The sequence below is a fragment of the Meles meles genome, chromosome 11 (genome assembly GCF_922984935.1).
Source record: "Meles meles chromosome 11, mMelMel3.1 paternal haplotype, whole genome shotgun sequence".
NCBI lineage: Eukaryota > Metazoa > Chordata > Mammalia > Carnivora > Mustelidae > Meles > Meles meles.
Genome location: NC_060076.1, coordinates 25,279,749 through 25,305,837, shown reverse-complemented (window position 1 = coordinate 25,305,837; position 26,089 = coordinate 25,279,749). Strand labels below are relative to the sequence as shown.

The window sequence follows — 26,089 nt, the reverse complement described above, 5'->3', positions numbered from 1 at the left end:
TAAACACAGGACTCTTAGAATTAAAGAAAGAAGAGAAGGAACACTGCTAGTATTTTTTTTTTTAAGTCCGCTGCCCTACCTTGCACAGCCACTCTTTCTCCAGTGTGCTTTATATTAGCCAGATCAAACAAAAAAGTTATTTTGGTGATGTTTTAAATGACAATAGATACTTGAAAGTTATAACCAAGGAACTTAAAGTGTAATGTTTGAGGGTGGTGGGACAATAATTACATGGTGTGTGTTTGTTTGTCAGTATACATTGTGTATATTTCTGAGTAGTGGCTGCTTCTGGTTCTTCTTCATATTAACTTGATAACAAAGACTGAAGCTATTAGCTAAAGCTAATTATTTGAGAGAGTAACATAAGTAGTGATTCAGATGGCTAATATTGATCACTTGTTATGTTGCCTTACGAAATTATTTTCAAGTTGCAAGTTTTTATTGGTGTTATGTTTATAGCCTCCTGTAACAATACTGTCTACTTAGAAATCAGGTATTTTATCATAATCCATTGTTTTACTCTTTTAATGTGCTTAGCCCAAAGCAGTGACAACACCAGCACCAGCTACAACCCAACAGTCAAATCCTGCCACTACTACCACAGTTAGCTCCTCCACAGCTCCTGCTGTGGCTCAGGCCCCAGCCCCTACTCCCGCTCTGGCTCCTACTCCTTCCCCTGCATCCATCACTCCAGCACCAACGACAGCATCTTCAGAACCTGCACCTGCTAGTGCAACGCAACCAGAGAAGCCTGCAGAAAAGCCAGCAGAGACACCAGTAGCTACGAGTCCAACGGCAACTGACAGGTAAGACCTGCAGTCTAGGAAATCGTATTTCAACACAAGTTCATGACAAGAAATTCACGCGTGTATTTATCTTGATGATTGTTTGGATCAAACTTTGTTTCTGCTACATTAAACTTTTTCTAAACATTGGACTTGACTAAAACAGCATGCTGTTGTGCCTGTTTAAAATAAATTTCCATAATCCAGATTGTATACTCTGCATTTTTTTTCCCTAAGGGGAAGGGAAAGAGGGTCAAAGTCATTATTCATTTTGTGTAGAAAATTAAGAAAGACAAATGACCTGTAAAAATTATAAAAATATAACTTGCTATTTTATATAGTTTGACATATAAATAACTTGACTTTGTTCCCTAATCATTATTTATATTTGCTCTATATTCTTTTCTGATCGTTGTCATTTATATTATAAATATCCTTCCATGCCACTAAATATTTCCAGTTGCTACATAGCATTGTCTTTGGATCTGACATTTGTTGGCACTTAACCTTAGAAAAGTGACATCTTTGGGTATTTTCCTTATCTGTAAAATGTGGATGACAATAGGACCTATATCCTAGAGTTGTTATAAGTATTAAATGAAATAATGGGTGTAAAAGCTGTGAAGTAGCACATTTTCACAGCAGAGTTAAATACCAGCTGTTGCACGTAGTTAACCTACCACCTTTTGTTGAACATATGGATTGTTTGAATTGTCTTCTGTTTAACCCATATTTCTTGTGAACTTTTGTAGAAATTTAAGTCTTACCAGTGTAGATCTTTAAAACAAAAGAAAAGGTGCAGGATATTTGAGGAACAAGAAATAATTTCTTGTGCGAAAGTTGGCAGGATTATTGAATAGTTTATGACAAAAGTTTTTTTTCTCCCAAGGATAAATAAAATAAACAAAACATGTGCTTTGGTTCTCTTGGGTGGCCTTGTATAGGGAATTTCTCCTTTATCTGAGAACATGGGTTATATTCAGTCCAGTGTGCAACGGCCTGGAGCTGTTTGTATTTTGTGACTTTAGTACAACTTGGGACCTCAGTGGCAGTATTTAAAGTTCTTGGAATCAGAACCAGATGGAACAGAGATCTATACAGGATGTGGAAACACTTACTGATAGGAAAGCATATTTGTGATAAATATAGTAATGGTTAGAAACAATTTAATTATAATCCTTTATTTTAGTGTTTTGCTTTTATGTCTGGTTACTGTGTCTGACCCAGTCCACGGTGTTTAAAGGGGTTTGAGTCATCTGATTAATTGCTCACTTAGGGCTTCTTTCCAGGGAATTCATTCCCTACCAGGAGAGCATAGGCTCTGGTAATAAAATATTTCCCCTATGCCTGCTTGCTAAACTTTGCTTTAGGCATTCTGAGACACTTTTTCCTAATTTGATGCTTCTCCCGTGTATATTTAGAAATGCGTTCAAACTCTTACCTGGTGGGAGACAACCCAGACTCAGGTTAAGCTGTTCTGTCAAAAGTTGTTCATCAGTTCTGTGTATGGGAGAGAACTGAACAAATTTAACACATTGATTTCTCAGATCATTTTAAACATTGTTACTGTAAATATGTCTTCATTCAGTGTAATTTATCTTATTTTCTTATGTTTTCAGCTCTTTGAAAAGCTCATTGTGAGAATTTCAGAATCGATTGATACGTTTTAATGTGCTAAGAGCATTTATCCAAATTTCTTTATTGTTAGCTTTTTAAAATTTCTTCCTGGGGCTACAATTTGATTTACCCGTTCTCAAGAGTCAGTATTATTATGTTTTCAGATGTACAGAAGTTGTATAAGTCAGGAGATGATCAGTGATACAGAGAGCAGATGTTGGAGTTACTTGATTGGGCCTGATACACCAGCTATTTGTTTGTTTGTTCGACAGCAAGGGAACCACAAGCAGGGGGAGAGGGTGAAGCAGACTTCCTGCTGAGCAAGGAGCCCAATATGGGGCTCCATCCCAGGATCATGGGATCATGACCTGAGCCAAAGGCAGCTGCTTAACGGCTGAGCCACACAGTTGCCCCCCCCCCAACTGTTTATTCTTATTTCTCCAAATGATCACCTTAGAGAAGGATAACACAGGAAAGGAAGGATGAGAGAAGCTCAGAAAACTACTTAAATGTGCCTTGGTCCTTTCCTCTGTATTGTAAAACACGGAGTGTCCTATAAAGCACAAAACTTAATTATCAGGAGAAATGTTGGTATGAATTTGAGGGACACCACTGGCATGACATTTCATTATAGGTTTGTGTCTTTAGGCCAGTTTTGTTCTTGAGAAACCACCAATTACAATGCATATTCTCCTTGTTTTTGTCTACCTTAGAGAAGTTGCGCATGTGCACAAGACTACATTATTCATAGTCCAAAGCAAATAGGAACCAACTTAAATACATTAGTAAGGGAATGACTTGACCTGTAATTTATTCATATTAGAGAGCAGTGCTAGTCAGAGTGATAGTAGACAGCATCAGCATCACTGGGAGTTTGTTTGAAATTAAACCCTCACCCAAGTCAGAATTATCTAGGGGTGGATCCCAGAAATCTGTATTCTTGGGCTTCCTGAAGTGCTACCGGCCAGTTGAAGTGTGTAGTATATATCATATTGAGTGAATGTGGTTTTTTTTTTTTTTTAAAGATTTTATTTTTTTATTTGACAGAGAGAGATCACAAGTAGATAGAGAGGCAGGCAGAGAGAGAGAGAGGGAAGCAGGCTCCCTGCGGAGCAGAGAGCCCGATGTGGGACTCGATCCCAGGACCCTGAGATCACGACCTGAGCGGAAGGCAGCGGCTTAACCCACTGAGCCACCCAGGCGCCCCGAGTGAATGTGGTTTTAAGGCTTTGTCATCAAGTGAGAAAAACATTACAAAACAGTGAGCAGTAATCATAAACCAAACAAAAGCTACAAAACAACATCATGTATTTTCTGTTCTATGGCTGTGTATAGCAATGTGCAGAAGAACAGTAGCAACGAGACAGCACACTAACTCATAAGTCGTTTCCTCTGCAGGTGGGCAAGGAGAAGTGGTGAGGTAGAATCAAGGTTGAATAATGGTGGTTCAGCCACACCTCACTCTTATCTGAGATAGATAAAAGGAAATTTTAAAGCATTGTGCAAAACAGCACAGATTGTTCTGTAAGTGAACTGGAATGAAGGAGATTAATCCTGTCAGGTAGTAAAATGTATTATACATGGTGGTAATGATTTCAGTAATTTACAATGGCTCTTACTAAAAAGAGTGCTTAAGTAAATAGATGGTAGTCTAGAAACAGACCAGAATACATACCAGGGACTTAATGTAAGATAAAGATGTAATTTGAAACCACCGTGGGGAAGATGCTGTTGGGATTAATGCCTAGCCAAATGGAAGGGGGAAGATGGGTCATATACCTTATACTCCTAAAAATAAATTCTAGCTAGATAAAGAATCAACATAAAAGGAAACTAAACTAGAGAACAGAAGAAAAATAAAAATAATCTTAATCAAAGAAGTCATAGAAGGAACAGTTGGTAAATTTGACTACAGAAGGAATTTAAAAGTTGAGAACCAGGGCACCTGGGTGGCTCAGTGGGTTAAGCCTCTGCCTTCGGCTTAGGTCATGATCTCAGGGTCCTGGGATTGAGTCCCGCATCAGGCTCTCTGCTCAGCAGGGAGCCTGCTTCCCTCTCTCTCTCTCTTTGCCTGCCTCTCTGCCTACTTGTGATCTCTCTCTCTGTCAAAAAAAAAAAAAAAAAGTTGAGAACCAAACTGAAAATTCCCTTTGAAGAGCTTGATTTGGTCAATTAAGTGGAGTACTGTGTGTCTGGGGAAAATGTGAGGTCATTGTGGTTTTGCTGACATGAGATAATTAAGTTGAATAAAACACACCCAAAGGCAAGACACAAGTCATTATTATATAGAAACTGGTAGTAGTGATTATATAGAAACTGGTAGTAGTGATGGGGACTTGGGCAGGAGAATTACTTGTTCTATATATAATTCTAGTATATGTGCTACCGAAGCGAGCACTATATATAATTCTTTTCAAAGTTTTGCCTTCTATGTAAGTTAGCTTTACTATCTAGTTAAATGAAGATCATTTAAAAATTACACCAGAAAATTAGTTTAATCATATCAGATGTTACGATGCCAGGCACTTTGCTAAACACTTTACCAGTAGTAACCCTACGTAAAACACTTTGGGATACATGGATATTATTATGGACTTCATTGTATTGGTAAATAAACTGAGGATTAAAAAATAATTTATGAATTCAGACTTAACATATTTCCCTTATGGGGAGGGGGGCAGAAGAAGAGGGAGAGAGAGAATCTTAAGCAGCTCCATGCTCAGTGCAGAGCCTGACATGGGGCTCGATCTCTTGACCCTGAAATCATAACCTGAGTCGAAATCAAGAGTTGGACACTTAACTGATTGAGCCACCCAGGCACCCATACTGTGTTGTTGTTTTTTTTTTGTTTTTTTAATTGGGAGAGGTTTAAGTGTGTGTTTTGTTGTATGTATGTTTTAATCTAGACTGCCAGCTGCTGCCTTTACTAGTTTGTAAACTTCAGCTTATTTTTCTTTGGCCTACTCTTCATGGTCTTTCATAATCTTGTTTTTGTCTACTTTGTTTTCTAGACTCGTCTTCTGCAATTGCCCAGCAGAAACTTAGTCCTTTTAAACTGGTTTTCTTTAGGTTACAACTTGGATTTTATCACACCTCTCCATTTTTTGCTTTTGCTATATTCCTTGACTTGAATCCCTTCTTATCAGCTCCTGTGTGAAAAACTTACCTATAAGACCTAACTGAAATTCTGTTATGTAAAGATTTCCCAGGCCTTTCCAGCATAATGTGGTTTCTACCTTACCTCTTTATTCTGTACAGGTTTCCCCCACTGTTTAAAAGTAGTGTATTCCTATGAAACCTTTTGTAAGCCGAGTGGCATAAGCAAAGAAATAATTGCAAAGAAGCAATTGCCATAAATTTATGTGGAAAAAGTTTTGAACATTTCCAGACCTATAAAATAACCTCTCAGGCTTTTCTGATACTTTAGAACACACACACACACCTTGGTAATGGAGGCACAGAATAAATTTAGATGAAGCGCAGATGCTCACAGACACAGTTATGGCGGCTTGATGCTGAGATGCTGAGTATAGTTCTGGGGAAGGAGCTTCGGGGTGGCGCTGGCTTCTCAGGGTGTGTTCCTCTGTAAAGGCTTGCTGCAAAACAAAACACCATTTTCACTTTTCTTGCACAAGCAGAAATCCTCTTCAGAGAAAATTCTCTTCAGATTTCTTCTAGTTAGTGAAAATGGGTACTAATGTAGGTCTTTGGTAAAAGCAAAATGTGGTGGAATGTGAACTTTGGAAAAGTGGGGGATACTTGTGCTGTTTGGTATTTCTTCTATTGTGACTTGACTTACAGGTTATTTAACTTATTGTAAATTCTTTAGTTGTGCATTATCTTTTTTTGTATTCCTTAAATGGTAAACATTCTGTTCAGTTGTTATTTTATATCTTTGGACATTTAAAATGAGGCATTTGTAGAACAGTATGAATATCAAGATTGAAAATTCTTCCCAAACCATAAATGTTATGGATAAAGCTTTGGGGTTTAATGTAGAAGATGGTTTAAACACTGTAGCCAGACTTACACATTTGATTAAAATCAAACAGTCTCTTTACAATTTGGATCATTACTAAACTTCAGTGTAAGTTTTATATACTTTCTGATGTACAATTTTCTGAAAACCTTTTGCAGTACATCAGGAGATTCTTCTCGGTCAAACCTTTTTGAAGATGCAACCAGTGCACTGGGTAAGTATCTACATTATAAATAACCTTATAAGAGGTAGGGAGGAGGTTCTAATTTCATTTTTCTAGATCATGAAAATCTTCGCTTTCATGGTTGCTTATTATCAAGCTATTAAATGATTTAGATAATTATTTGATTAATATATTCCTAAAGACTTCGTAAGTTTGTGTGTTATATATTGAACTCTTTTTTTTTTTAAGATTTTATTTATTTATTTGATAGACAGAGATGACAAGCAGGCAGAGAGGCAGGCAGAGAGAGAGGGGGTAAGCAGGCTCCCTGCTGAGCAGAGAGCCCGATATGGGGCTCGATCCCAGGACCCTGGGATCATGACCTGAGCCGAAGGCAGAGGCTTTAACCCACTGAGCCACCCAGGTGCCCCAATATTGAACTCTTTAAATTGTACTATTTAAAGTATTATTAGAGTTAAGCATACTCTTTTGGTTAAAGCAGGTTATTTTCTATTTTCCAAATGTGAATTTTAAATGAAGTCTTAACAGAGTTTGAACTGTTGACAGGTTTATTTAAAAGTGTTTATAAAACGGGTCTAAAATGTTACTAAATCCGGGGCACCTGGGTGGCTCAGTGGGTTAAAGCCTCTGCCTTCGGCTCAGGTCATGATCCCAGGGTCCTGGGATCGAGCCCCGCCTCGGGTTCTCTTCTCGGCAGGGAGCCTGCTTCCTCCTCTCTCTCTCTCTGCCTGTCTCTCTGCCTACTTGAAATCTCTGTCAAATAAATAAATAAAATCTTTAAAAAAATAAAATAAAAATAAAATAAAATGTTACTAAATCTGCCTTGCACATCTTTATTCCACTTTGGAGCCCTGTCGGGTCTCACCTGTATCTTGTTTCTTTTATGGTACTTCAGTGAATGTATCTTTCTGTCCCAGCTTTAACTATTGGATAATGCTTTTTCATCTCCCCTTTACACTTAGTCTGTCAAAATCAGTTTGGTTTTTTTTTTCCCCATTTTCCCATTGTGACACCTCTAGTACATTTCCTACTTTGCCTGCTAATTGTTGGTCTGTTGGCTGGCAACTCCATCCCTCTCCCTTGTTCTGTTCTCTATTACTGGAAATGGTAGGGAGGTAGAAGACTAGACACAGCAGCTTCAGTGGTATGGGCTTCTAGCTTCTTAGTTGCTGCAGCAGCAGGTTCCAACAGCAGTAGTACCTCATACTATCTGGGGGGTTGGCCTCTGATCTGACTGACTTGAACTCCATGATCCTTTCATTGCCATGGAAATGGCATCTTGGTTGTCCATAGCATGTAGGGTCAAAATGGTTGTAAGTAATCCACCTAAGGTACCATACCCACATTTACTCTTTTACATTTACTGTGTTCTGGGATTAGTCTGTCAAATGAGTATGAGTTAGTGTCCAGTCAGCAAAACAGAAATCCCTTTCAGACTGGGAAAGGCTTAATCCTAGGAAGTTATTAGTCAGATACTGGAAGGACTAGGAGAGGTGACCCAGAAATCAGCCAGGTGCCATCTGCCCACAGAGCTCGAACCACCTGGCACTTGCCCCTGGTGCTGCTGAACTGTCTGGCTGACACTACTCCCACCTCCGTTGGAAAGCATGGTCCTGCCGAATTCTAGCTGCCGCTGTTAACGCCTAGCCCTCTGAAGGCAATGTTGTACCTTTATGTCTTCTGGCACCCTGCACAACTTAGGTCATAGGACCCCTTTACTCTTTAATCCTCCCAGTCTTTACGTTGATACCCTGCTGCTTTAAACTTGCCTTCTGTGGCTATGACACTGCTCTTTTCTTGATCCATGCCTCTTGACTATTCCTTTGCAGGCTTTCTAGTTAACTCTTCATTTTATCTGACCCTTAAGTGTATGGATCTTCTGTGGTTCTGCTGCAGATCATAGTTCAAAGTTCAAACTATGGGAATGGCAAATGTCACCCATATACTGTAAAGATCCCCAAAATTGTAATTCCAGTACACATCTCCCTCTGAGTCCCCAGACTCATTCTTTAAGCCACCATGTGGGAAGCCTACAACCTCCATAAATTCTTCAGGTTCCAAATGGAATCCTGTTTTATCCTCCCATCTGATTTTTCTTTGTTACTTATTGCTTCCTCCTTCCTGAGGTTCCTGGAATATTTGTTTTCGCTGCCACTTGACTACTTTAGTTCACAGCCTTACCTTACAGATAACTCCTGCATTATTCGTAACTGGTCAGTGCCGTGTCATAGTGAACTTCATAAAAAGGCAGATCTCATGAGGTCGCTGTTAGTTCCTTTCGGAGCTCTGTGTGACCTGGAAGATAAGACCACAGCTTATCTATACAAGGTTCTTCATCACTACTCCACTGTAACCTCATTAGCGCTCTCTCGTGTTGTCCATTGTCTCTAGTTTTTCTGTGAGTCATTTGCCCTTGTACTATCACTATCTGAAAAGTATCACACTGCTTGTAGGCATTTCTTTCTGAGTTCTATAACTTGATTAATTAGGAGGCATAATTTTAGGAGGTGTAGCTTGATGACTAGGTGTGGGAGCTCTGGACTCTTAACAGCCTGTGTTAGTGTCTGTACCATGACTTGCCAGCCATTGTTAACCCATGATCATAGTAAACCTTTCTCATGGAGTTATCGTGAGGATTAAATGAGAAACACCATGTCATAATAGTGTAGTTCAGATACTCCACAGTTCTTAATTTTGTTTATATTGATGCTAATTTCTGTACCTAGGAACTTGATTACTGAAGGGATATTGACACTTAAGTGGCTTTGTGCTAACGTCATTGGAATGGATAATTAAGAACAAATATATTAACAAGTCCTTTATGGAAGGGGAAAGGAAAAGTCATTACTCTAAGCAAGATCATGAATGCCACATTTGCTCAAGGATATTTAGTTTCTTTAAACTATACTTTCACAGCTATTAAATGCCTTTATTGAAAATTCTGCAAAAAAAAAAAATCAACTGATGAGTGTCACCTGTGCCAGGGAAATGGCAGTGTAAAACAACAGGGTCCCTTGCACAGCTGAACTTTTTGTTCAGATGGGGGAAGGAAGTGGTGAAACAAAGTAAGTTGCAAATCACGATTAATGATTTTAAGGAAACTAATGGCTCCCATTAAGAAAATAGAAGGTACTTATACTTGGGATAGTTAGGCAGTACATCTCTGGGGTGTATTCTCAGTTTAAATTGAGAACTGGAGCTGTAAAGGAATTGACCCCTCAGAGAAGAGGGGTGTGTGTGTGTGTGTAAAGGTTCTAGGACTGTTTCTAAAAGGTATGACTTGTGAAGTAAACTGGAAAACAACAGCGTGGCTGGAGTGTGGTGTCCGGAGATTGTTGAGGGTTGGGAACCCAAAATGAGTGAGGTTTTCTTTTTTAAAAAAGCTTGCTTTTCCAGCCGGCAGAAGAATAGATTATAGGCTCAGGGGCAGGGGAGGAAGCAGGGTGTTATCCAGATGAGAGATTGTTGTGGCCTGGTCTTGAGTGAAGGCAGTAAAGAAAGTGGGAAGTAGGTAGTTTTGCGCTGTAATTCAGATACAGAACCTAGCAGATAACACTGGTAGATAAGTTATGGAAGGGAAGGGAGAGGGAACTTGCAGTCACCAGGGTTCCTGGTTCTTGTGCTTAGGTGGATAGAGGTGCTAGTTATTGAAATGGAGAAAGCAGATAATGGTGGGACACATCTGAGGGGGAAATCTTATAGATTCAAAGTCACAGATCAATATTGGCTGAGGAGTGGGTGGAATGTGAGAAGTGGACACAGCCTGTGCAGTTTGCTATGGCTTGAAAGGGAAGGCAGCAGACAGATGGACCAGTTTCTGAAAGAGGAATTGGGAAAAGACCAAGGGGGTTGGCTTCTGCTTTTAGGATGACATTCTAGGATATAGTCAACTGCTGATCAGGATGATTAAATGGAGAGTGAAAGATGGGAGGTAGACAAGAGAGAGAATAATCAAAGGGTCCAGTTCTTTAAGGAGACAAGAAGGGAATGGTACCCAGAAGAGAAGTGAAAGACAAGATGGCTTAAGTGAAGTAAGTTTGGTGTAGAGAGCTGGCTTTCTTTTCAGACTGTTGTCTGTGGTCTGACATTTCCATGAAGAGCAAGTTTGGGTTGGCGATAGCCTGTGGGATGTGACTTCCTGGGATAGCAGTGCTTGGGGCATTACGCAAGCTCTGTATATGAAAGCCTAACTTTCCTGCTTCTAACCTCCTTTTTTCTTCAGCTTTGATAATAAAAGATGTCGAAGGAAAACTGAAGTTGTTACAGTAGAATTGATTGCTTGAAATATCTCTTCTTTGTTTTCAAAAAAATTAGTTCATCTTCCAGGTTGCCTTCTCTGACCTGCTAATTCTGTCGTATATTTGTATCTGATGTTTTTATTGTACTTACTAAGCATACTGTGTTAGTTTTTGGTTGCTACTGTGATAAGTTTTCACAGACTTCTTGGTAGGAAACAACAGATGAGCACCTATCTTAAGGTAGGTTAGAAGTCTAACATAGTCCTCACTGGACTAAAATCAAAGGGTTGAATCACTGGGCTACCATCAAGGCGGCAGTCCTTTCTGTACATTCCAGGGGGGAGAATCTGTTCTATGTCCTTTCAGCGCTTCTGGAAGCTGCCCTCATTCCTTGGCTTATAGCCCCTTCTTCTATGGTCAGGCAGCAGCATGGCATCTGCAACCTTGCTTCTTTGCTCTTGTCTTTTTATATCTGTTTTTCTGACCCTCCCCTCTGTTTTCCTTCTGCTTTTAAGGACCCTTGTGATTACATCGGGCCTACACAGATAATCTGGGATAATTTCTCTTTCCTAAAGTCAGCTGATTAACAACCATAATTCCACTTCGCCTCGTAACCTAACATATTTATAGGTTCCGGGAATGGGCAGGGGGGCATTATTCTACCAATATACATATATGTTGTAGTTTATACTGTTACTCATTTTTGTACCCCTAGTCCTTTAGTGCCTGAAATATTGTATATACATATACATTCAAGAAATACACAGGAAATGCATATTTATTAAATGTTTTCTTTCTTTCCCTTCCTCCCACACCACACACCTTTTCTTAGTGACAGGTCAGTCTTATGAGAATATGGTAACTGAGATCATGTCAATGGGATATGAACGAGAGCAAGTGATTGCAGCCCTGAGAGCCAGTTTCAACAACCCTGACAGAGCAGTGGAGTATCTTTTAATGGTGAGAAATATTTCACTTTATTTATTGTAGTTTAATGCCAAAATCTCAAAGACTTTTAAGAAACAGTAATAATTCACAGGAGAATGAGAATATATGCTAGTAACTTATGTAATGTTTTTATTTTTCTTAATTTGTTAACATTTTGTGTTGGTAAAATGTAACCTCTTCTAAAAGATTTTGATGTGGTTTTTATTTAGGAAACAACATAGCTAAATGAGTTGTAAAATTGGCTCTCCACTTCGAGTAGTAACTTCTACCCCATTCATGTTATCCTCAAAGGATGACAGTTTGTTTGGACTGTGGGATAGATTTTTTAAATCTAATCTACCATTTTAGTGGCTTTTTTGATGGCCAACGTATTCCTGGGTATACTTTTTTTTTTAAAGATTTTATTTTTATTTTATTCTACAGAGAGAAAGAACACAAGCAGGGGCGCATCAGGGAGAGTGAGAAGCAGGCTTCCCACTGAGTGGGGAGCCTGAAGTGGGACTTGATCCCAGGACCTGGGGATCATGACCTGAGCCGAAGGCAGATGCTTAACCAATTGAGCCACCCAGGCACCCCTCCTAGGTGCTCTTCCTCTACAACAGAGGGCAAAAGTACAAGTTGGAAGCCCACACCCAATTTTGTCTTGTACTGTGTACATTTTTATAATTAGTTGCCAACTTTTAAAAATGAAGAGATTTCACTTACAAATTCAGATAGCCAAGAAAAAGAAAAAAAATTGACATCCTAAATAAAAACTTAAAGGGGTGCCCGAGTGGCTTAGTTAGTTAAGCATCTGACTCTTGATCTCAGCTCAGGTCTCAGTCTCGGGCGTGAATTCAGGCTCTGAGTTAGGCTCCGAGCCAGGCATGAAGCCGAGGTAAAAAAAATAAAAGACTTGGAAGATAGATAGGTAGATTGATTAATTATTTCAGAGAGCTGGTTTGTCTGGACAACTTGGATTCTGGATTTTTGCAAGGGTTTAGGAAAAGTTTTAGATCATAGACTCTTTATTTTTTTTTTTTTTAGATCATAGACTCTTTAATTCATTATCTTCTCATCCATTCCCTGTTACCTGACATAATAGCATGCGTTTAATTCAGTGTATGATGTTATTTACCTGGTTCTATTCACATTTGAATTGTTAGCTTATTTATTGTCAGTAATAGCCAAGGGAGTCTCAAAAACATTTGTTTCTAATGCCTAGAGTGACATCTAATGCCGGCAGCCATTACCCTTCATGTGGTTCATTATGCATAATTCTTCATATGTTTATGGTTTCAACTTCTGATTTATTGGGAAATGGAAGCATTAACCATTACCCTCTCTTACCCAAATGTAATACTTCTTCCTTAATTCTTCTCCTTCACAATCTATATGGATTTCATAAAGACTTTTTTAATATGTTATATATGAAAAGTCTTGTAAATCATGCATCAAAATAGTGCTCCAGAAGTCTCAGTGCAGTTTAAATTATAATAAGTTCAGAAGACAAATGCTATAAACTTAGAAAATATTGAAATATTTAAGGTTCCCATATCTACTTTTGTAAATTTTGAATAATTTAATTTTTTGTATGTGATACTTTCTGGAGAATGCTTTCTCAGAACCGTGGTTCAATAGAGGAGATCCTCCTTGCTTGGCCACTGTTGCCACCTGCTCTGTCTCCATTAGATTTTTACCCGCCCCAGGATTCACTTCAGAACTGCACATGTGTCAAAACCTATTTCTTTGGATAATTTTCAGGCTAGGTTTACAAATGCAAACCTTTCTATCACACAGCTGGTGAAAGTTTCTATGAAATTCAAAAATTAGAGTAATGTATAGCATAAAAACCAAATGTCCAGTTTTGATAAGGTTTGTATTGATATTTTAAAAATTGTATTATTATATACAAATTTAGGATCTTTGATGTTAGATGTAATATGTTGCTGTGTGTAAACATCATTTTATGACTTACGTTTTAAATTACACATCTCTTTATATCTTAGATCTGCACTGTCTAGTAAAATAGCTGTTAATTAGTATTAAGTACAAGCAGTTATTTGAATTGAATAAAATTAAAAGTATATTAAAAATTAGTTCCTTTAGTAACATTAGCCACATTTCAAGTTCTCAATAGCTTCGTGTGATTAATGAATATTTTATTAGCATAGATACAGAACATTTTTGTCATCATGGAAAATTCTGCTGGACATTGTGCTGCCTTACATTATTGCACTATGGGTTCTTCTATATCATGGTCAGGTCATTTCTAATCTAATTCGAATATATGCAGCTTTTAGATAAGTCTTAATCTTTTACTTTTAATAGAAGTAGACATCTGTTTGATGCTTTTGGAAATTAGACAAGTACCTTAAATAGATCAATAAATCTTTTTCTTTGTATAGTATTGAACTGTCTTTGAATGACAAGATATTTTAAAGCTGGGAAATTGTATTGTAGGGGATCCCTGGAGATAGAGAGAGTCAGGCTGTGGTGGACACCCCTCCTGCGGTCAGCACTGGGGCTCCTGCATCTTCGGTGGCAGCCGCTGCAGCGACTACGACAGCATCGACAACCACAGCGAGCCCTGGAGGTTAGCGTGGGCTAGTGGGGGTGTGGGGGCACAGTCCTGAGTTTCTCGTGTGAGGTGAGGCTTGTTCCTGGAGCATCTGGAGGACTCTTCAGACAAGTTCTCTATCCATTAATGTTAGAGAAGGGCCCAAAACAAATTCTCCGGAGTAGCAATTGCATAACTTCTCGCTGAGACCTCAGTGCCATAGTTTTGGCAAAGGGCACATTCTGTTTAGCCTGTTCCGAGGAAGAGATGCTTCCCAGTTTGTTTGTGTTAACATTCTGAAGCCATTCGGAATGTTTACTCACCTTGTCTCTTCTCTCTCCCTGTGCATGTCATAAACTATGTATAATTTCAAAGCCAGGACGATCTTAGTCTCTGTTACACCACCAAAAAATAAAACACTGAGAACTTTGAAGACATGTATCTAGAGCTGAAAGCCAGTCTTGAATTCACCTCTGTTTACTGGTCAGCATCCACCCTTCCATTGATGAAGGTGTGACTACAGAGGAGGCCCTAGAGCCTGTGGTGGGCTCGAGTTACTTTGTTCTCCTTCAGGCTCTGTTCTGTACAACATAACACAACATAACACATAGTACAGCAGTAGTGATAAAGTAATTTAAACTTCATTTTGAAGAGGCCCTTCTTTTTTTTTTTTTTTTTAAGATTTTATTTATTTGACAGAGATCACAAGTAGGCAGAGAGGCAGGCTCCCTGCTGAGCAGAGAGCCCAATGCAGGACTTGATCCCAGGACACTGGGATCATGACCTGAGCCGAAAAGGCAGAGGCTTTAACCCACTGAGCCACACAGGCGCCCCTGAAGAGGCCCTTCTTGATGCTTTTCCTAGCTCTATGTAATGACAGCTCTGGTTGACAAAAAGCCATTAGTATTTTGTGTACAGTCTCCCAGAGAACAGGCTTTCATTTTTGTGTGTACAGTCTCCCAGAGGACAGGCTTTCATTTATGCAGAGTTGGCATAAGAATGGAAAGAAGAGGCCACTGCTTTGGTTCAGGTAGGGACTGCTGTCCCATTTAACAGTCCTTAGTGGGTTAATTTAGTTCCTGAGTCTCATTTTCTTCATCTATAAAACCGGTGTCACAGAAGGAAGGTTACCTCTCATACTCATGTGGCCATTTTAATTTGAATGATTTTCTTGAATAAGTAAGGAAGTAACATCCCAGAAATGCCCATAGTTCATTAGTAACCTCAAAAACATAATTACATGCAGTTCTTGGTTTCCTGTAGTATGATCAGAGCACAACCACTATCCCCCCCCAAAAGTTGCAAGTTCTGTCTTATTTGGCATCCTTAATATTTATTATTGTCATGGAATTTTGGACTAAAGAGTTCTAAATGTATTAGTACTAGATTGACCTGTAGCTTATTTTATTCTTCAAAAATTATTTATTTGACAGCAAACACGCACAAGCAGAGGGAGGGACAGAGGCAGAGCGAGAAGCAGGTTCCTCTCAGCAGGAAGCCTGATGTGGGACTCAGTCCCAGGACCCTGGAATCATGACCTGAGCCAAAGGCAGATGCTTAATGACTGAGTCACCCAGGCGCCCCTACTTGTAGCTTACTTATCTCAAGCTTTTATAAATTAAAATGTATGAAGCTTAATTGTAATAACCAAAATTGTCTTCCTAATTATAATTTAAGTTTGTATTAAAATTTCTGATCTGCATATCTGAACTCTTAACTTTTAAGTATTATCTTTCACTTCTTTGGTTTAGAATTTCCCAGGAATTTGAGCTTAGATTGTTTTGTTTTGTTTTCTTAAAGGTTTGGGTTGTATTAGAAAGTAAGTGGAATTTTTGGTTTTGTTAATCGTAGATATATATTTTTCTTAGGAACAGTGTTAGTACTTTTTATTTTGATAGAGTGCATGCAGATCATAATTTCTCGTTATTTGATGATACTAACTACCTGGGACAGTTGTAGGAAAACTTCATTCTTTCAGTGTTCTGTACTCTACCTCTACTGATAGGAATAATTTCTGTAGTATAAGATTTGCATGTTGGTATAGTTGAAAGATTTCTGTCATTATTTACTCCTGTTTTTATATACATCTGAGAACTCATCGAATTTTTTTACTTGTCAGCGTTTGCTGTCTAAAATTATGATTGAACCACGTATATGTGTATATATTGTATACATAATTACTGCTTTTGTTTATAATGTTATGTGTTTTTTAGGACATCCCCTTGAATTTTTACGGAATCAGCCTCAGTTTCAACAGATGAGACAAATTATTCAACAGAATCCTTCCCTGCTTCCAGCATTGCTACAACAGATAGGTCGAGAAAATCCTCAATTACTGCAGGTAACTATTTAATCAAAGTTAATTTCAAAAGTGGACTTGTAGAATATATCCTATTTTTTTTAAAGTCCATGTGACTCCCCTTCCCCTCCATAAGCTCTCTAAACTTTTCTCTTGAGTTGCAATCAATAGTATGTGCTATAGATTAGATGTACTAAAAAAAGAATTGGGGGGTGGAGGTAGGTTAATTTAAGTTGGTCAAATAATAATTTGGGGAAACACTTGATTAAAAAATCCTAGAAACTCTTTGTGAAAGAAATCATTTGTAAAATCTTTTTTCCCCAAACTTACTATTAGTGGAGCACTGCCTCTTAGAGACATACCCATGGGCTTATTTAAACCTCAAGTTATGAACCTCAGCATTGTACTGCATACTAGTGTGGAAGATATAGAAGTTCTGTTTCTTTTTATAATCCCCAAGTGGTTTTTTTTAAACATTGATTTGGGGAGATGGGACCCATTTATGAAAGAGAATTTGAATTCTCTTAATTCTTGACTATTTACCTCACTGAAAAGTGCCAAGTTTCTTTAATAGTATGTAAGAAATCACATCCTTCCAAAGATTAAATAATTCAGAATCATTTTAAAAATAAAGCAGTTACAAAATTCTAGCTTTCTCTGCTGTTTGAATTTAGAATTCTTAGTTTCCTGAAGATACTTTATATCATTGTATTGTTTTTTTGTTTGTTGTTGTTGTTGTTGTTTTTTCTGTCCTTCAAATTACCACAGCAAATTAGCCAGCACCAGGAGCATTTTATTCAGATGTTAAATGAACCAGTTCAAGAAGCTGGTGGTCAAGGAGGAGGGGGTGGAGGTGGCAGTGGAGGAATTGCAGAAGCCGGAAGTGGTCATATGAACTACATTCAAGTAACGCCTCAGGAGAAAGAAGCTATAGAAAGGGTGAGTTGAAGTAAAACTGAAAATTTAGTTCCTTAGTCACACGAGCCCCATTTCAGATGCTCAGTAGTCACATGGGGCTAGAGGCTACTGTGCGGGGTATCACAGATAGAGAATATTTCTGCACTGGAGATAGTTCTGTTGGACACAGCCAAATACAGCATTGTCCTAAGGATTGCAATAAAGACTGTATATTTTTATCCCCGCTCTCACATCTTGTCCTTTGTGCTAGCCAAGGACTAGCAGTGAATGGCAGCTTTATAAAATAGTTATAAACATATTTTAGAAATTAAAATTTTCTTTTTATGTCTGAAAATTTATGAGGAAAATGATCTTAGGGAAACCACCTGGGTGGTTCTGTCGGTTAAGCATCTGCTTTCAACTCAGGTCATAGTTGAGTCCTGCATCAGGCTCCTTGCTCAGCACGGAGGGGAGTCTGTTTCTTCCTCTCCCTTTGCTGCCCCCCCTGCTTGTGCTCTCCTTTTCTCTCTCTCAGATAAATAAAATCTTTTTAAAAGAAAGAAAATGATAATAAAGTGAATGCCTAACTCAAGATTATCCAGTTTTTAAAATTTTACTTTAGTACTGTCACTAAAATATAAAATAGATATGTATATTAATTATATATAAAAAATATGTACATTAAACATCAGAAGCTGATACCGTGATTCTGTTTACATCCTTACTAGGTCAGCCAGTTCATGTGAGGCACTGCAGTGAATTAGTTTGTATGATATTATGACAGGTCGTTCATTTTTCTCTAGGCTCCATTGTTAATATTTTAAATTAGAAATCACTATACTTACCCTGTGTTATCTTATGAAGTATCTTGAGGTGGAAATCTGATAAAGTTCATTTTAACTTAGTACTTAGAAAATCATCTGAAAGATAATTTGTCCATATTTACAATAAACATTTCTTCAAGTGTTCAGTGTTTATAATTACGTATTTCTTAAAAGATCTTTTATATATCATGCTAATATTTCTCCCCCTTCAATAAGGCAAGTGAGTGAATGACACTTGCCTCAGTTGTTCTATAGCGTCTTTTTTTTTTTTTTTAATGGTTAGGGATATCTGTTCTTGATTTCTGTTTTGGAGAAGAAATTTTTTCTTTTGTTATTTGTGCTTTCGATGTCATACTAAGAGAAGTTGCCTAATCCATGACCAAAAGATTTACTCCTATTTTTCCTCTGAGGAGTTTCATAGCTCTTGTTACATTTAGGTCTGTGATGTATTTTGAGTTATTTTGTGTTTATAGTGTGAGGTGTAGGAGTCTAGCTTCGTAATATTTTGCTTGTGGATATCCAGCACCATTTACTGAAAATTCTTCTCTTTATCCATTAAATTGTCTTGGCATCCTTTTTTTTTTTTTTTTTTTTTTTTTTTAAAGATTTATTTATGTATTTGACAGACAGAGATCACAAGTAGGCAGAGAGGCAGGCAGAGAGAGAGGAAGGGAAGCAGGCTGTCCGCAGAGCAGAGAGCCCGATGCGGGGCTCGATCCCAGGACTCTGGGATCTTGACCCGAGCCGAAGGCAGAGGCTTTAACCCACTGAGCCACCCAGGCACCCCTCTTGGCATCCTTTTGAAAATCAACTGGCCATGATTATGAGGGTTTACTGGGCTTTCAGTTCTGTTCCATTGATCTGTATGTTTATCTTATGCTACTACCTCATGGTCTTGATTACTGTGGCTTTTTGTAGTAAATTTTGAAATCTCCAATTTTCTTTTCTTAAGATTGTTTTGGCTGTTCTGGATCCCTTGCATTGCTGTATCAAATTTAGGATCCACTTGTCTGATTTCTGTAAGAAAAGAGAAATAAAAAACTGAGGTTTTAATACTGTGGTTTTTTTGGGCGCCTGGGTGGCTCAGTGGGTTAAGCCGCTGCCTTCGGCTCGGGTCGTGGTCTCGGGGTCCTGGGATCGAGTCCCGCGTCGGGCTCTCTGCTCGGCGGGGAGCCTGCTTCCCTCTCTCTCTCTCTCTGCCTGCCTCTCTATCTGCTTGTGATCTCTCTCTGTCAAATAAATAAATTTAAAAAAAAAAAATACTGTGGTTTTTTTCTACAGATCAGTTTGGAGACTATTGCCATGTTAGCAATATTAAGTCTCACCAAGCCATGAACATGAGATGCTTTTCCATTTACTAGATTTTTTAATACTTTCAGAAATTTTATAGTCTTTGGTTTATGCTTTTGTTAAATTTATTCCTCAGTATATTTTTATTCTTTTTGATGCTGTTATCAGTGGAAATATTTTCTTAATTTCATTTTTGGATTGTTCATTGCTAGCTACATACAAATACAACTTAATTTTGTGTGTTCCTCTTACATCTTGCAATCTTCCTGAACTCATTTATTAATCCTGATAATTCGTGTGTGTTTCTTAGGATTTCCTAATTGTAGAATATCATTTGCAAGTAGTTTTAATTCTTTTCCAGTATGGATGCTTTCTCTTCTCTTCCCCCCTTTCCCCTTTCTCTCCTTTCTTCCCTTCTCTTATCTTTCTCCCTTTGTATCTTTTTCTTTTTCCTTTTTTTTAAAGATTTATTTATTTATTTATTTATTTAAGAGAGAGCATGAGAGGAGAGAGGTCCTGGAGAAGCAGACTCCCTGCAGATCAGGGAGCCGGATGCAGGACTTGATCCTGGGACTCCAGGATCATGATCTGAGCCGGAGACAAGTTAACCAATTGAGCCACCCAGGCGCCCTCTTTTTTTTTTTTTTTTTTTTTTTTTTTTTTTTTTTTTTTTTTAGATTTTATTTATTTATTTGTGAGAGAGAGAATGTGCACAAGCAGAGGGAGAAGCAGGCTCCAAGAGCCCAGTGCGAGACTCAATCCCAGGACTCTGGGATCATGACCTGAGCCACCCAGGTGTCCCTCTTTCTCTTTCTCTCTCTCACCTAATCCTGTCTGTGGCCTTCTGTGTATGTGTATTGTTGAATAGAAGTGGTGAGAACCAACATCTTTGTCTTGTCCCTGATCTTAGGAGAAGATAGTCCTTCACCATTAAGTATGATGTTAGTTAGCTGTTGGTTTTACTAGATTTAGATTCTCAGGTTGAGAGAGTTTCTTTCTGTTCTAGTTGATTGAGTGGTTTTATCACAAAAGGGTCTTGGATTTTTGTCAAATGGTTTTTGTGTGCTGAGATGATATTGTGGTTTTGTTCCCTTTTTTATATGCTTTTTAATAACATTGATTTTTGTATATTGGACTAGCCTTGCATTCCTAGGATAAATCCCACTTGATTGTGGTGAATAGTCCTTTTTATATGTTGCTGGATTTTATCTGCCAGTGTTTTGTTGAAGATTTCTGCATCTGTATTCATAAGGAGTTGTGGTCTGTGGATTTGTGTGTGTGTGATGATTTAGTCTGGTTGGGTATCAGTAATATTGGCCTCATTAGAGAATGAGTGAGGAAGTACTCCCTCCTTTCCTTTTTGTTAGAAGAGTTTATGAAGAAAAGTTTTAATTCATTCAACAGTTGGTAGAATTCACCAGTAAAATTATCTGGGCCTGGCTTCTGTTTTTGGAAAATTTTGTGGTTACTAATTCAGTCTCTTCATTTGTCATAGGGTTATTCAGATTTTCTGTTTTCTGAGTCAGTTTTGGTGATTTTGTCTTTCTAGGAATTTGTGTATTTCATCAGTGTTATCTAATTTGAGGGCATATAGTTTTCACAGTATTTCCCTAAAATTAGATTTTTTTATACTTTCAGAAATTCTATAGTATAGTACCCTATAGTATTATTTCTCTAAAAAGTAGTGTTCCCACATTTCTGATGTTAGTAATTTAAATGTGATTTGTTGTTTTTTTTTTTCTCCATTAGTTTAACTAAAACATTTATCAGTGTTGTTACTCTGAAGAAAATAAAACCAACTTCTGGTTTTATTGATTGTATTTTTCTAGTCTCTAGTTTACTTGTTTTCTCTTTAACCCTTACTCTTTTTCTCCTTCTGTTTGCTTTGGATTTCGTTTTCTCTTTTTTCTAGTTTCTTAAGCTAGAACCTTAGATTATGTATTTAAGATCTTTCTTACTACAGATAAAGCTGTAACCGTCCCTCGAGGCACTGCTACAGCAGCACCCTATAAGTTTTAGTGCATTTGGTGATGCTTTCATGCATCTCTCAAGTGTTTTCTAATTTCCTTTGTGATTCCTTCTTTCATCATTGGTTAAGGATTATGTTAACTTCCACATATTTTAAATTTCCCAAATTTCCCTCTGTTGCTGATTTCAGATCTCATTGTGTTGTGGTCAGAGAATGTACTTTGCACAATTATAATCCTCTTGAATATATTGAGGCTAGTTCTGTAGCTTAACATTGTCTTTATGGAGAGTGTTTGATACATACTTGAAAAGGACATGTGATCTCCTGTTGTTAAGTGTTCTGTAAATGTCTGTTAGGTCAGGTTGGTTCATAGTGTGGTTAAGTTTGGCTTCCTTGTCAGTCTTCTGCCTGGTTGTTGTGTCCAGCATTGAACGTGGGGTTAGCAAAGTCTCCAACTATTGTTGAATCACCGTTTCTTTCTTCAGTTCTGTCAGTTTTTGTTTCGTGTGTTTCAGGTTCTCTCGTTACATGTCTTTATAACAAGGTCTTCCTGATGGTTTGTCATCATAAAATGTCTTGTTTTTAGTAACAGTTTTTAATCTTCATGTGTATTTTGTCTGATACTAATGTATCTATTCCAGCTTTCTTTTTGTAACTGTTTGCATGGTATATATCTTTTTTCCATCCTTTTACTTTCAGTGTATTTGTGTCTTTGAATCTTAAGTGTGTATCTTGTAGCGGCATACAGTTGAATAATGCCCTACCTTTTCAGCTAGGCAAGCTTTAATCTGGACAAGACTTGGGTAACAAAATCATTTTTAAGTTTTGTCTTATTTCATGGATGAATAGTTAATCATGCTGAATTGAGACTTCTGCTCGTGTTTTTTAAGGCCATTTCTTGATAATAGTCAATGCAAGGTGATTTAGACAGTTGAACAGAGGGTTCATAAAAAATACTTGGTTAACAAATATACAGTACCTAGTGAAATAGATAATTGACCCGAGTGCTTAAAAACACTTTTAAAAGCAGATTTTTGAGTCACAGGGATATTTATTTATTTATTTGTTTGTTTATTTTTAAAGATTTCATTTATTTCTTTGACAGAGATCACAAGTAGGCGCCGGGGGGGGGGGGGGGGGGGGATGCGGGGAAGCAGGCTCCCCACTGAGCAGAGAGCCTGAAGCAGGGCTGGATCCCAGGACCTGGGATCATGACCCGAGCAGAAGGCAGAGGCTCAACCCACTGAGCCACCAAGGCACCCTAATCACAGGGATTTTTAACAGACTAGGAAAACAAAATTGAGTGGCTGATACCACCATTTAAAATTCTGTAAAAATCAAGCAGATATAAATAGAACACCATATGTCTGATTTCAAAATATATCATGTAATATTAATAATTGATCACCCATTTTTCTGTTATGAAGTTTTTCATAAGCCAAGGAGATGGAGAGTGATACTTGATCTAACTGACCTTCATTACAAATAATTGGATGAAGTAGTTAAACTCTTTTCCTGTTGCTCTCATCTGTATCTCCCCCCACTTCCATACTCAAAGCTGTTTGATTTACGCATTTCTGTAGGCTGTGGGGTCATTTACTTTTAAACCATCACAGTCAGCAACTAATTTTTAGTATTAATGCCAGTGAGTATTAGCAGAGGAGCTGTTCATCTAAAAGCTTTAACTAGGAACAGTTGGTGGTTGATACAGGAAAGGGCCTAGGCTCTATCTCGCTGCTCAGGTTGGACAGTGGATCCATACTTAGGTAGGCATGTGTTCACGTAATGTCTTCAAGAGTTTTTTTGTGCCTTTCATGTTTTCTAGTGCTGATCTGCCCCTGTTGCTATGCTGGAACCCATGTGTGTTTTCTCTTTTCTTCCAGTTAAAGGCACTAGGATTTCCTGAAGGACTTGTGATACAAGCATATTTTGCTTGTGAGAAGAATGAGAACTTGGCTGCCAATTTTCTTCTACAGCAAAACTTTGATGAAGATTGAAAGGGACTTTTTTTTTTAATCTCACACTTCACACCAGTGCATTACACTAACTTTGTTCACTGGATTGTCTGGGATGACTTGGGCTCATATCCACAATACTTGGTATAAGGTAGTAGATTGTTGGGGGAGGGGAGGGAGGGATCTAGGATATAGGGCAGGGATAAATACAGTGCATGTCTGCTTCAATTAGCAGATGCCGCAAATCCACACAGTGTGTAAAATATTATACAACCAAAAATCAGCTTTTGCAGGTCTTTATTTCTTCTATAAAACAGTAGGTAACTTTTCCTAGGTTTCACTCTTTTTAGTGTACTAGATCCAGAAATTTAGTGTAATGCCCTGCTTTATATTTCTTTGACTTAACATTGGTTTCGGAAAGAATCTTTGCTACCTAGAATTTACAGTCTCTATTTCATGGCAACACTGGATAATGGCTTTGTGAAACTGAAAAAATTTTTGCAGCAACCATAAACAGAAATGCCAAACTATTGATGGTTATTGTTGCTGCTTCAAATACGGATTGAATTAATGTGTAAGGACGCCCTTTCTTTCATGTTAAATACTTAGGGTGGGGGAGGGAGAAGGGGAACCTTTTCTTAAAATGAAAATAATTACTGCTATTTTAAAATTTCCTGATCATTGAATGTGAGACCCTTCTAACATGATTTGAGAAGCTGTACAAGTATAGGCAGTTATTTTCCTGTTTACATTTTTTTTTTTTCCAGTTTGTTTTGGGAAAAAATTGGTAGGTGTCTAATTACTGTTTACTTCATTGTTATATTGCAGTAAAAGTTTTAAAACCACCATTGCATGTTTGCTTTTGATGTATCCCTTTGTGAAATTAGCACTTTGGGGCCAATGGAGAAATGCAGCATTCACTATCCCTCTCTTCCCCATCCCTCTGCAGAAATGTGTTTGTCAGTAAGTTGTGAGTTCAAATTGCTGCCTTTTTTTAAACCCACAAAATGCTGATTCAGTTCAAAATTAATGCAAATGTTTCAAAACTGGGTTTCTGATATTTGTAAGTGTTTTCCTTATTAGATAAGAATGTATGACCATTAAAGTCATTAGGACTATATTACTTTCAAAAAGAGAAGGTAGACAAAAGTATAATCCAGCATCTTTTATTGCATTGAAAAGACTGGCGGAATCTTCTGGAAGGGTTGGGAGATGCACCTGGAAAAGTACTTTGGAAAATATACAATCAAGAATATCTCATGGCATATTAAAAGAAAAATCTTAATAGCAGTGTTGGCTTTTATTTGGATTTTTTTTTCAACTTTGTTTTTTTATTAGACTCTCCTTCATTGGCATTATTATTTGATCATAAAGAGGGGGAATATGTCTACTTGTTAGTTTTTCAGATCTTTTTTCCTCAATATAAACAAGACTGTTTAAGGAAGAATTTTTCCCCCTACCATCTGATACTGAGTAAAGAAAATGAATTTGCACAGATTTCTCCCTGCATAATCTCTTGCAATAATTCTTAGCAAAGTTTGGGGGTGACTTTTAAGCTTTTACGTCATGCACTCGTACCTGTCACTCATGAAAATAAGTGAAACCATGATTTCTCCCCACAGTGTTATCATGTAGTTTAATCTTCATGTGTGTACCCCTTAAACACAGCACACCTTTGGATTTTGTATTACCTGTATGTTTTATAATGGATTATGCAAAATGTCTCAGGAGAATAAAATGAGGATTTGTAAATATGTTCATCCTTCAGGGCAGAGCAATGAGTTGGGAGGAGGGGGGCATTTCTGGTCGAATAATGGAATATTTTCATTTATTTTACGTCATTCTGTCTGCTACCTAATTGCTCAGCATAGCGAAAACTGGAAAAGAGGAAAAAAACAACACAAAAACAAAACCCCAGCAGCAGCCTCTTTTCTCTGGAAAGTGACATCAGAAGTTGGTGGCACGGAATTTTTGTCCTCGGACAACAAAACCACAAATAGTGGGATTAATCATTACAAGAAGACAGTTGAGGCCAAGTTTTGACCATTCTTTACCATGTTCTATCCGCTTAAAGAATTAGCCAAGATGCTGTGGGGGGGGGGGGGGAGGAACCAGGCCTTTTATGACCCTTTTGCTGTTGTCTTTTAATTTACAAACAGTTTTGGTAAATCTCTTAATGTAAGTGGCTCTTTGATTTTGGAATTTTGTGTTTGAGGTATTCTATCATCTATTTCTTGAAATATTTTTATTGTTTAGTTGCTCTATGGAAAATGTGAGGAAGCTTAAGTTTATATTTGTTAATTCTTATTGCCATCCTCTAGTCAAATATGTCTTTACATTGTTTACAAAATACTGAAGTGTTCCACCATATAATTTTTTTGTGTACTACATGGCTAGGGTTCTAGAGAATTAATTATAAAATATTTTCAATACATCCACCATTGCATTTCTCATTTTTTAAAATGACCCTTTTGCCCTTAGATTGAGAGTTGACAATGCTTCTGTCACCCATAGTTCTGTTTTCTCCAGTGATAGGCAAGTAGGGGGCCAGGTGCTAGATCATTT

General features: G+C 37.8%; 1 protein-coding gene across 1 annotated transcript in view; it reads left to right on the top strand.

Moving 5' to 3' along the window:
• RAD23B (RAD23 homolog B, nucleotide excision repair protein) overlaps positions 1 to 25,623 on the top strand; it is a 46,597-nt gene extending 20,974 nt beyond the window's left edge. The window contains exons 4-10 of the mRNA XM_046022693.1: positions 538 to 806; positions 6,540 to 6,595; positions 11,636 to 11,763; positions 14,194 to 14,326; positions 16,504 to 16,631; positions 17,358 to 17,528; positions 23,453 to 25,623. Coding sequence (XP_045878649.1) covers positions 538 to 806; positions 6,540 to 6,595; positions 11,636 to 11,763; positions 14,194 to 14,326; positions 16,504 to 16,631; positions 17,358 to 17,528; positions 23,453 to 23,566 — 999 coding nt within the window. The 3' untranslated portion in view covers positions 23,567 to 25,623. The remainder of the gene's footprint in view (positions 1 to 537; positions 807 to 6,539; positions 6,596 to 11,635; positions 11,764 to 14,193; positions 14,327 to 16,503; positions 16,632 to 17,357; positions 17,529 to 23,452) is intronic.
• The last annotated feature ends 466 nt before the right edge of the window (positions 25,624 to 26,089 follow it).